Source organism: Poecilia mexicana, unplaced genomic scaffold (genome assembly GCF_051168715.1).
Source record: "Poecilia mexicana isolate PSO_F unplaced genomic scaffold, ASM5116871v1 scaffold_7, whole genome shotgun sequence".
NCBI lineage: Eukaryota > Metazoa > Chordata > Actinopteri > Cyprinodontiformes > Poeciliidae > Poecilia > Poecilia mexicana.
This window is the reverse complement of record NW_028263376.1, coordinates 17,520,144-17,532,530: the sequence shown is the minus strand read 5'-3', so window position 1 is coordinate 17,532,530 and position 12,387 is coordinate 17,520,144. Positions and strand designations below refer to the sequence as shown.

Sequence of the window (12,387 nt, the reverse complement as noted above, 5' to 3'; positions counted from 1 at the left end):
ACTCCCCCAAAATGTTTTGCAAATGTTTATCTGTCATTTAATACAACAACTGACCAAGAGCGTGATTATATTTTGGATCAATAATAATTTAAAATTCATTTTCTACAAAATTTAGACTACTTAATTAAGATATTGTCTATTACCGAGGAGATAAAATCAGCAAATGTTTTAAGAAATATATCTTTTCACTTTTTATAAAAAAAAAAAAATGTAAGGGATAACCACTCTTATCTGGTTTCGCTAAATGTTTATCACTTTGTGGATCAGGGGAAAAAACTGAATAAATGTAATAAATTCAAACTTGTTTGCTCAAATCTTGTTTTTTAAATAATTGCGGCAGTCTGTAGTGAATTAATCCGTAAAAGGAAAATATTCATGATGTTGTTTCTTTGCACAAAGTGAAATGAGAAAACCTCTCCATAGAACAAAAGGGCTTTATTCCACAATATAAATTGTAACATCTTCACCTTTCCTCTCTACCGTATGCGCGGTTACCATCCTGCGGATCTGCATGTCAGCAGCGTGTTTGTTTGTTTTTTTCCTTCGGCGTGCTCTGGTACGTCTCCGCAGCCGTAACCCGTCCACATAACCTTCTTTACATCACATCAACATCATCGCTAAAAACACAACTTGGCAGAGATCAAGCCATCAAAGTCAAAAAAAAAGAAAAAAAAAGAAATTATTGCTCAGATAAATAAAACCTATTCTACAAAACAAAAACAGGAATAATTATATTAAGATGCATGGACTAAACAACGAGGTTTAAAGAAAAACAAAAAGCAATTATAGTTACTTTTACCGGGGTTAATAACTCCTTTTCATTCCCCATAACTCTGTGAAACATGCAAAGAGGCTCCAAAGAAGAAAAATTTTAATCCTTAGCGCTTTTTACTTGGGGTATCGTGGTGTAAGACTCCGTTGTGCCGATGAAATGCAGACCCATGCAGCACACTTGTTTCTTTTTTCCATTTAGACAATCACAAACAATTTATAAGAAAGAAAGAAATATATATATAATATATGTAAAAATACAAAAAAACCCTAGACATTATAGTTCTGGACGACAAGTCAAAGAGGAGATAGCACCATTGTTACAAAAGGGTCAGACAGGTGGGACTGTGTGGGGGAGGGACGGGGACGGGATCAGAGACGCTTCAGGAACGGACCGAGGACCTGCAGACTTCCCAAAAACTTAAAAAAAAAATATTAAAAATTCATTTTCTTCACTTCCTCGTTTGTCGATCGCTCAGTGAACACGCGACGCAAACGTAGTCCTCCTTCTCGGCTGTCTCCGCCGTGACGCCGACGCAGACTTGGTGGAACCACTGGTTGCATCTGCCGTCACACTGGACCCAGTTCACCTGCAGCGGCACCAGAAACCACAGGGAAAAAGTAAGTAAGTAAGTAAACTTTATTTCTATAGCGCTTTTCACAGACCAGGGTCACAAAGTGCTGCACAAAATGTAAAAAATAAAGAAATTAAAAGCAACATACAAAACAATAAAACACAGTATTACGCTAAAAAGCAAGTTTAAAAAAGTGGGTCTTAAGTTGTTTCCTAAAAGTGTCTATACAATCCAGAGATCGAATGGTACAAGGTAGCTCATTCCAGAGGCGAGGCGCCACAGCTTTAAAAGATCTGTCTCCTCGAGTTTTAAAAAGGGTCCGAGGAACCATCAACAAGTTCAGATTGGACGACCTGAGGCTCCTAGTCGAAACATAAGGCTGGATGAGGTTCTTAATATAGTCTGGCGCTTGTCCATGAAGAGCTCTAAAAGTCAGTACCAGGATTTTGTAGTGCATCCTGTAAGATACAGGCAGCCAGTGCAAACTTTTGAGGATGGGTGTAATATGTTCCCTCCTGTGAGTGCAAGTGAGCAGGCGTGCAGCTGAGTTTTGTACTACCTGCAGACGCGCAAACTCCCTCTTGTTAAGACATGTGAACAGACTGTTACAATAATCCAATCTCGATGAGACAAAAGCATGAACAATCATCTCAAGCTCACCATAAGTCACCATCTTACGAAGTTTAGAAATGTTCCGAATTTGGAAAAAGCAGTTCCTAACAAGCTGATTTACGTGCCGCTCCATAGACATCGCTCCATCCTCCTTAAAAATCAGTTTTAAGGTGAAAAACGGTTTGATCTGTGAGGTTTAACATCTCAGGTTTTGTTGTTTGCAACTCAATCAGTTTGTGGTTTTGTCCTGAGAACATTTTCAGGGCCTTGATGCGACTTTATGAAGGAAGGAGATGCACACAAGTTATTTTATGAATAAAAGAATAAACATCTTTCATATATATTTTAATATTTTGTTTATTCTGATCAAATAAAGTTTGTGCAGCTCCTGCCTTTCATTAAAACAAACAATAATGATGGTTCAAAGGTCATATAATAAGGGTTTGAACACTTTTCCCACAATATAATTCAATAACTTATCGAGCTTTTTCCAAACTTCTTCAGGAACAAAGTTTTGGAAATAAAAACAATACAAACGGACTAAAGACGACAGCTTCAATTCACTGTTATATCATTCATTACTGTTGTTAATAATGTCTTGTGATTGTATTCTACATTAAACAGTAGGGACAAAACAGAGTTAGGAATAATAAATATTCATTACCTTGAAACAATCCAAACAAAATGTGTTAAAGTAAATTATCTTCCTGCTCCAATTAAATGCTTAAAGACAAAATACAAATAAAGTAAAAAAAAAAAATCCTCAAATTTCGATAATGCTCTTTAACTTACAAAATATAAGCCAACCTTTATTTCACTTACACAGATCAATAATTCACTGATTATTCCCGATTAGGAATTATCAATATTCATTATAATGAAACAATTCAAACAAATTGTAGTAACATAAATCACCTTTGTGCTCAAATTAAACAAAGACATAAAAAAGATTAGAAAAAGTTACAAAAATATTCAAAGTTTTTTGGCATTTAGCAAATAAAAATAATTTTGATGATTGTATTTCGAAAGTTTAGATGGATTTAACTTCAGACAGTGATAAAAAATACAACTATTTTTTTATGAGGTGTATGAAAATATCTGGTTTTAACTGTAAATAACGCAATATCCAAGGTTAGGCTTTTAATCAAATGTTAGGTTGCATTTTATTACAAAACTGTGCAGTCTGAATATGAAAAACTTTCAAGGATTTTATACAGAAATCAAGCTCCTTCCAAACCTTGAAAGCACAATTTAAACTCAAGCATTTTCCAGGATTTTAAGCACCTGTATGCACGATTTTAACTGGCTCCCTTCAGTGTAAGTGATCTCTTTAAAGTCTCACCTCGTCTCCTTCGGGCAGCAGACAGCTCTCAGCGGGACACACAGCCATTTCTTCGTCAGAGTCGTCAGACTGGGAGAAGTCGGAGCGCGGGGAGGACGAGGTAGAAGCCGGCCGGCGCTGCAGCTTCTTTTTATTCACCTTCTGCCTTTTGTGGGAGTGTTTTTTATCTTTCCCCCTGCTCTCTGCGTCCGGTAAGCCGTCCCTCTCCAGACGCCTCTTCGCCTTCCTTTCCGAGGCCGTCATGGCGTCCGTCGTGGCGTCCGTCGTGGCGTCCGTCGTGGCATCGCTCCCGTCCTGAAAACAGAATCAGTCCCGATAAAACTCACCGAGAGTAAAACTCTGTTAAACACCTGAAACTGTGAAGGAGGAGAGGCAGATGCACTGCAAAGTCACATAATATTACCAAGTATTTTCAGTCTATTTTAAAATGCAAATATCTTAGCACACTTGAAATAAGAAAAAATTGACTTACAATTAACTTTTCAGTAAGATATAAGAGCTTGTTGCAAGTCAATAATTCCTTACTGTTAATAAAAAAATATAATTAACAGTAAGATCCACCGGCAGATTATTCCACTCATAAAATTTGAAAAATGTCTTGTTATAAGTGGAATAATTTGTCAGTAGAACTAACATTTTTTAAAATCAATACGACTTAAAACAAGCTGTATTATATTATTTGAATTAGAAACCAGATAAAAATAATTGCAGTGTAAACAATATGGTGGAAAATTACGCAGAATTCATAATTTAAAAATCTAAAATACTTAAGTTTGCTATGATTTTAAAATATCATGGAAATACCATATGATAGATGAATGGATAGAAATAGAAGGCAAAAAGAAAATAACAGAAAGAAAGGGAAATTAACATAATAAATGTCATATGTCGTAATAAATCATTCCCTGGGATTGGCCAGGAATTCATCAGTTTTGATAACAAAACTAATAATCTATTTATTAAAATAACAAACAGTGCTGACATTAGCTATACTTGGTTTTTTTGCAGAGGTTGATTGTTTTACCTCGTTCAGTGCCGTATTTGTTCCCTGAGAGATGAACTGCATGTGTTTGCTGTGTTCTGACGGCTCCTCCTCGGCCGGCGACGCGGCTCTGTTGGAGTGCTGGCTGTTGGCCCGGTCCAGTAGGATGCGGTACAGGCTTTGGACCTGCGGCAGCGACACCTGCAGCAGGAGCCCCTCCACCATCAGCTCCTCCAGCTCGCAGTTCAGGCCTGGAGAAACAAAGAACAGAGAGGGTCAACTAAATGTGCAGGATTCCTCCTTTAAATCAGCCGATTCAAACTGCAAGCACAAAATCCAGTGAAAGTATTTTTGGTCTGTTTTCTAGTAGAGATGCACCGATTGAATGTTGATATCTGTATCAGTCCTGATATTGTAAAAAATTCTAGTTTGGGTATTAGTGACAATGCCCGATCAATAAGCGCAGATCTATTTAGTCTAATTCTTTGCTTTGTGCTTCCATGTTTTATTATTTATTTTGCATTATAGTCAGAATTAACTGCACTTTCTGGACCATTGAAAGAAGGTTTGTTGCATTTTATATTTACATGTTTGACCAAAATAGTCAACCTATTGTTTTATCAGTTTCAGCTTCTTTATTATTTATTTTATATTGTCTGTTCTACTCATAATTGCATACGTTGAACTGATTAAAGTTGTGCTGTTTTTACAAGTTTAACCAATTGAGAAGTGTGCTGTACTGGTGCAAAATTATCAAATAAATTTGTATTTCAGTACATTATGTCTGTGTTTATAAAAAGAAACGCTTTAAGTCAATTAAACTGATCATCTGTTTTGGATTGGTGTCAGCCGATACCAAACCTCAGATATCGGTATCAGAAGGGAAAAGAAATGTGGGACCAGCTTCTAGTGCAAATATCTTAGAACAGCTAAAATAAGACAAAACTAACTTACAAGTAACTTTTCAGCAAGATATAGGAGTTAAAATAGATGAAAAAGTATTAGTTCCCCAGGCAGATTATTTCACTTACAACATCAGAAAAATGTCTTGTTAGAAGTAAATAACATCTACTACTTTTATGTTTTTCTTTTTATCAATAATCAAGAATTATTGACTTAAAACAAGCTTCTATATCTTGCTGAAAAATTATTTGTAAATTAGTTTTGTCTTATTCAAGGTGACTAACATATCTGCACTAGAAACTAGACAAAAATACTTGGTAAGATTTTGTGTTTTTGCAGTGTTTAATTTAAGTGTGTGGACCGAGCTTCTGATTTGAAGCCTGGACTGAGCGAACACGGACCCTGCAGCGGGATGCATCTCTGCTCGGTGTAAAAGACGGTCTGAGCATGGCTTGTCCTGTTCCACTCTGGAGTCAAACATGGAGCCTGAAAGAAGAAACATCAAACTAAGAATTAGCATCCGCGGCTAGCTGCTGGCTGGGAAGAGAAAACGACTAGCCGAAGACGGACCTGAGTGTTGTTGTGGGTGTTGTCGCAGCCCGACACCCAGTGGGTTAGTGTTGGAGGTGTTTCCGGTCTCTCCTCTAACTCCGGCAGGTTACACGTCTGTAAGATCTGCTGCGTTCGCTGCTGCCAGTTTAGAGTTCTCTCTACCAGATAGTTCAGGGCGTCGCCCTCCGGCAGACGCACGCCTACGTCGTGCAGGGACGCCAGCAGGGAGAGGACCTTGCTTAGCGGGGGCTTCTCGGACCGCTGGCAGTGCGGACAGAGCCACGGCTGGGTTTCACGCGACTCGGCCGGGTCCCTGACACACACGCTGTGGAAGGCGTCCCGGCAGAGCTCGCACTGCAGCATGGCTCCCATGGGCGCCTTCTGGCAGAAACACACCTTCAGGTCCATGCAGTCCGCTGTGGGGAGGAGCTTCGACTCGTTCGCCGCCCTGAGACTGAAGAAGGTTTCCATCTCCCTCACGTGCAGCTCCTCCAGAGTCGCCATCTGGTTGATGAAATGAATGAATGAATGAATGAATGAAATTTTATTCGAACATGATACAAATATAAAAATAAAATAGTGCACAGTAACAAGAAGTGCATAAGAAAGAAGAGAAAATACAGATTTTTTTGTTTCAGTTAACATATCATGCTCAAAATGGGGTAGGAAGAAGTGAGAACTTATAAACTCCTACCCCCTAAACACTTGAAACTTTAGAGTCCTACTGTCATTAAAAAAATCAAAATCAAAGTGGCAGTCAGAAGTAACAGTTACTAATAATTACCTATACATTTTCCCATTTTATGCTGGTTTGTCTTTCTAAACCCTTACACCAAGTTATCTGCAATACACACCTTATTGCTTTCTATCACCCGTATGTGTATCTATTGAAAATTACCTCTTTGTAATTTCTTTTGAATTGTGTTAAACTATTGCTTTGTTTTAAATCTTCATGTAACTTGTTCCATAACTTTACGCCTTTAATTGAAATACAGAAGCTTTTTCTTGTTGTTCTAAAATTGCGGCTCTTGAAGTTTGAGTGACCCCTTAAGTTATGAGTCAGTTTTATTTCTGCACAGGTTAAATGTGACTTATTATGCTCCCTTAAATAAGTTAGGCCTATCTATGGCCTATACAAAACATGTCCATTAAAATGTTTTCCCAAAATCATTCTTAGATTAAGAAATGTCAGTCTGGTCAGTTCTGTCTATTTTGAGCCTTTTCAGGGCCTCTGCCACTTTAAATCAGAATAAACTGCTGCTGGCCACGCCGCCCAACTCAAAGTTTCTCATTCAAATGTGAAGATAGCTCCAAACCGAAGCACAATTATACTACGGTACATCTTTGAAAAGCATTAGTAGAGCCTCCAGCACAATCAACAAGAATGCAGCAAGTGGTTTCTGGATGGTAAGTCGACTACAAGACACTTGTCTTTTCCAACAGCCATTATACAGAGGTAAAACCAGCTGAGCTCCACTCAGCTGGTTACCTGCTAGGTAACAGGGCAGTCCCCGTTGAATGTGACTTAACAATAGGGAAGTTTATGAAACGGCTAATTTTCCAGACACCAAAAAACATTAACTTATTCCCAAAAACACAGCAGAGTGTTTTTTTGAAGTGCTAGAAACTGAAAAAGAAGGACAAAAACGCACAAAATGTAAATTTTGTATAATGGATCCCCTTTAAAAATGTTATCTGGATTCTGGTTGCTGGGAAATGGACCCAAAATTAGGCCACAAATCTTTTCTTTACGTTCCACAAGGAGACAAGAAATCATTTGATTGAAATTAAACCTGTAATCAGCTTAGATAATATTCTGAATGTTCATCTAATATTCAGGAAACTCAAGGAGAACTGGAGATGGATTTGTTTAGTTTTATTGTACTGATGCTTCTTTTGCTAAAAGAAATCAGTCGCACACAGGCTTTAGTGCAGTGGTTCTTAACCTGGGTTCGATCGAACCCCAGGGGTTCAATGAGTCGGTCTGAGGGGTTCGGCGGAGCCTCTGCCGCGGAGGTAAAGACACACTGTGTAAAGTTGTGATGACGCCCCGCGTTGCCATCACTTGCTCCAGAGGATCACGTTACATTGCTTAGCCAATCAGTGCTGCGGGAAGGAGCTCCACTCTCATGGATTTTAACTTGTGTCTTTAATTACTTCAGTAAAGCTCACAGTTTTTACCAAACTCTATAGTCTAAATCTGCTCCTTAGTCACAGAATACCGCTAATTATTTTCTGTATTGAGGGGGGGGAGGGCTCGGTGAATGCGCATATGAAACTGGTGGGTTCGGTACCTCAAAAAAGGTTAAGAACCACTGCTATAGTGTTATTAGCAATTAATGATGAAAAAAATTTCACATTCTGCATTTGTTTTCATTTAAGAATCTATAAGAGGAAGAAGAGAGACACCAGACCCAACAGTGCAGGTGATCTGAAGCGAGTTGTCAAAGCAGTCTGGGCCTCCATTACACCTCAGCTGAACCACAGGCTGATCTCTTCCATGCCACGCAGCATGAACGCAGTAACTCATACAAAAGGAGCCCAACCGACTGGCTCTGCTGCAGCGTACATGGGCAAACCTTTCAGAAAAGCTACTGTTATATTCTGCTTTTCTGAGAAACGGAATGTCGAGTTTTTATTGGCTTTAAGCTGTAGTCATCAAAATGAATAGAAATAAACACTTAAAATATTTAGCTCTGTGTGTAATGCTCTATATAATATAAGAATTGAACTTTTAAACAACTTCCATGTGATTTCCTGTACTCACTGCAGAGGTAGAGTCCTGGGTCTCTGAAAGAGCTTTCTCCACATCGCTGAGAGAGTTCAGTCGTGTGGGCTTCTTTTTGTTATTTTTCAGGGATTCTTTCCCCTTCTTGGCCTTCCTCTTCGGAGAACCGACAGCTCCAGCTTCAAATCTTGGACACAGGACCTGCATTAAAGCAACATAAATAGCTAAACATTAAAGCTGATGACTCAAATAATAAATACCTCTGTTGTTTTTAACTTACTCTGCAAAAACACAAAATCTTACCAAGTATTTTTGGTTTAGTTTCTAATATAAATATTGAAATAAGGCAAAAACAAGTAACTTTTCTAGGAGCTTGTTTTAATAAAAATAATTTCTTAATATTGAAGAAAATGTGTTAGTTCTGCTGACAGATTATTTCAATTCTAACATGGGGAAACTATCTTGTTATAAATTAAATAATCTGCCAGTGGAAGTAGAACTTTTAGCCTTTAATATGGGAAAAAATGGGTAACACATTATTTGACGAGTTGTGCATAAGACTGACATGAGAGACTGTCATAAACATGACATAACACCTGTTATAAACATGAAGGAGACTTTATGAATGCTTATGACTGTTGTCATGAAGTGTCATTTGGTAAATAATGACACTTTTAATGCAAAGTTGACACTTTTAATTGACTTTTATAGGAAATATTAACGGAACTTTGATTAAAAGTGTCATTATTTACTGAATGACACTTCATGACAACAGATGTAAACATTTATGAGGACTCCTTCATGTTCATTACAGTCTCGTGTCAGTCTTATGCACACCCCATCAAATAAAATGTTACCAAAACAGTCTTGGTCTACCGGCTGATTATGTCACTAATTTAAAAAAAAAACGTATTTGTCATTATGAATGAATTATTTAGCTCTTAAATCTTGCTGAAAAGTAACTTGTAATTTAGTTTTGTCTTATTCCTGAACTAAACCAAAGATCCTTGGTAATATTTTGTGTCTATGGCTCTTCCACAGGCTCAGATCACAAATTTCAAACCTCATTCAGCCACCGTCTGACAGATTTTAAATACGGACATGTTTCAGTAAAATGTGGTAGATAAAGAAAACATCTGTGTCGATTTATGATCTGTACAATAATACCTCCAGCAACGTAAGAGTCGAGTCCTTCAGAAGGAAAGTTGCGGCTGCAGATTCTTTCCACTTCTGCACGTCTGCCATCAGAGACTCCAGCCGGTCCAACGGCTCCAGCTGCACTTGGATGGCTTGTCCTCGTAGCAGCATGTCGGAGAGGCTGTCCGCCACCAAAATGCAGCCGCTGGCCTGAAGGAAGCACAACTTCTGAGTGGGAAACTCAGAGTTTCAACACTTTTCCCACAGTAAAATTCAAGCACTTCTCAAGCATTTTCAAGGTAAGTTTTCAAACTTTTCCAGCACCAAACTTTGGAGATAAAAAAACAAACAAATGAACTTCAATTCATTATTACATGACATCATTTACCAATGTTATTAAAAATGTCTTGTGATAGTATTCCACATTCTACAGCAGGGACAATGTAAACTAAAATAGGACAAGCATAATATCACAAAATGATATTATGTTCTATTCATCTGACTAATCCGAGAACAAAACACTCATTTAACAAAAAAAAATCTCAAAATTTAAATAACAGTCCTTCATTTAAAACATATAAGACAACATCTATTTCAATTACACAGATCAATAAGTCACTGATTATTACTTTCCAGCTCAAACTAAGCAAAGAAAAATATAAAAAGAAAGTTACAAAAAATTATTTAAAAATATTCTTGCCAAGTTTTCTCACATTTAGCAAACAGAAACAGTTTCGGTAATTCCAACTAACCTAAAACAAGAAAAGTTTAATCTGATTTAACTTCACACAGAGTGAAAAAAGTGTGTGTGTCTTTTTATTCAGTGTGTAAAAATACCTGAGTTCAACTGTAAGTAACATTTTCTAAGTTAGGCTTTTAATCTAACATATGAAACACTTTGCAAACCTTGAAAACACTGAAATGAAATTCAAATATTTTCAAGGATTTCCTCACCTGACGCTCCTCGGCTTCCTGGAGCCACTCCCGTGCTTTCCTGATGGTGTCTTTCAGCAGCAGACAGTTCGGGAGGTGAGCTGGGATGACGGAGGCCTTTTCAGCCGCAGCGCTCAGAGTCTCTATGGAGTGGGGCGGCCTGGATATAATACATCACGATTTCAGTCAGATTATTTAGCAGCAGACGATTTGAATGAATCTGTTTATAAGATTCTTACAAATAAACGGAAAAGGTGCTGCAAACACAGTTTAAAACCTGAGATTTTTGTTGTTAAACTTTTGAATAGTTGTTTTGTTCCAGGAATTATGTATCTTTAAAAAGAAATTGTGTATTTTTCGACATTAGATTAATGGAGAAGCAGCTGCAGCCGTGCATCAGGTGGTGCTGCGCTCACCTGGCCTTCAGCAGGCTGCTCGCCTTCTCCTCCCAGTGCTCCGACAGAGTGAGCTGCTCCTGCAGGCGCGCCATGGCTTTCTCCACGGACGGATGAGGCACCAAGCCGACTCCCTGGTCGATGAGTCTCCTCATGGCCTCCAGGGTGAGCGTGTTGGGCTGGGCGCTGGCCAGCTGCACGGCCTCCAGCCACCTGGCCTGCTCCAGCCGCTCCCGGAGCTGGAGCAGCTCTGGCAGGTCCACATCGAAATCGAAGCTGACGTCCAGGAGGCTCTGGATCTCTGCAACGCTGGGAGACTCCTCCATCAGGACCTTCTCGCTGTGCTGCTGGAAGTCTTCGATCCGATTCAAGAGTTCCTACATGAAAAGAAACATTAATTACTTTGCCTTTCAACATTTGCTTAATGCTACACACACACACACACACACACACACACACACACACACACACACACACACACACACAGTAGTGTACAATAGTAGTACTTTGTTTAATTTTTTTTTGTTTATTAATTTTCCAGGGGACTCAGGCCCCCTGCAGCCCCCTCTTGCAGCCGTCACTGTTGCCACTAGTCAGAAAGTGCTTCATAAAAGTATTTATCCCCATTAAACTTCCTTCATATTTTGTCACAAACTTCAATGTATTTTATTAGGATCTTATGTAACAAACACAAAGTGGTCAGTAATTTAGAAAATTAAAAAATGAAAAGTGTTATATGTATTTGCATTGACCCCTTCAGTCTGATACCCCAAGATAAAACTCAACCTAAACCACAGAGGAGAGAAAACTTTACAATCCAAAGAGCCATTTTTACTAAAGGTGGGCAGATCTATCCAAAATATCAATAAAATTAATTTTGTATCAGTATAAAATCAATGATTTAGTTTCAGATTCACTGTTTTGTGTTGTAGTTTCTAAACTTTACCCCCCCAAAAAATGTTTTGATTTGCTCTAAAATGTTTATTTTTTCCACAATTGTTTTAGAAAAAAATTACATAAAATCCCTCAAAAAAGGAAAAATTAATTTGTGATGTTAATGTAAAAAAAACTCCAAAATGTTCCTCTTCCTTTCCGTACCTTGAGCTGAGGCGCCTGCGGGAGGCTGCAGCACAGGTTGTACAGCTGCCTCACAAAGGAGCTGAGCTCTTCCACCGTCAGCTGGCTGCGAGACTTTCCACTCCCGCACCGATACCTGGAACAACGGGGAGACTCACCCTGATGATGCCGACACACCGGAACAAACATCTAAAAACAAATTTAACCTTTATAACGATGTTACCTGGTCTGCTTCTTGCCGTTCAGCAGCTGCTGAGCCACCGAGGCGCATTTCTCTGCGTCTTGTGTGACGAGACGCAGCCGCCGCAGCAGGTCGTTGTCGGGGAACAGTCTGGTCTCTGACTCAGTGAGAAGAGAGCGGAAGACGGGCAGACCTGAGG

General features: G+C 38.8%; 1 protein-coding gene across 2 annotated transcripts in view; it reads right to left on the bottom strand.

The window, feature by feature from the left end:
- Positions 1–416: 416 nt before the first annotated feature.
- Positions 417–12,387, bottom strand: part of kdm5bb (lysine demethylase 5Bb) — a 29,316-nt gene continuing 17,345 nt past the window's right edge. For both annotated transcript variants that reach the window (XM_014985239.2, XM_014985248.2), the window contains 11 exons: positions 12,231–12,381; positions 12,029–12,143; positions 10,952–11,307; positions 10,557–10,695; positions 9,633–9,812; positions 8,505–8,666; positions 5,756–6,241; positions 5,587–5,671; positions 4,325–4,533; positions 3,301–3,594; positions 417–1,361 (listed from right to left, as the gene is read on the bottom strand). In XM_014985239.2, the coding sequence (XP_014840725.2) occupies positions 1,224–1,361; positions 3,301–3,594; positions 4,325–4,533; positions 5,587–5,671; positions 5,756–6,241; positions 8,505–8,666; positions 9,633–9,812; positions 10,557–10,695; positions 10,952–11,307; positions 12,029–12,143; positions 12,231–12,381 (2,315 nt within the window). In that variant the 3' untranslated portion in view covers positions 417–1,223. The remainder of the gene's footprint in view (positions 1,362–3,300; positions 3,595–4,324; positions 4,534–5,586; positions 5,672–5,755; positions 6,242–8,504; positions 8,667–9,632; positions 9,813–10,556; positions 10,696–10,951; positions 11,308–12,028; positions 12,144–12,230; positions 12,382–12,387) is intronic.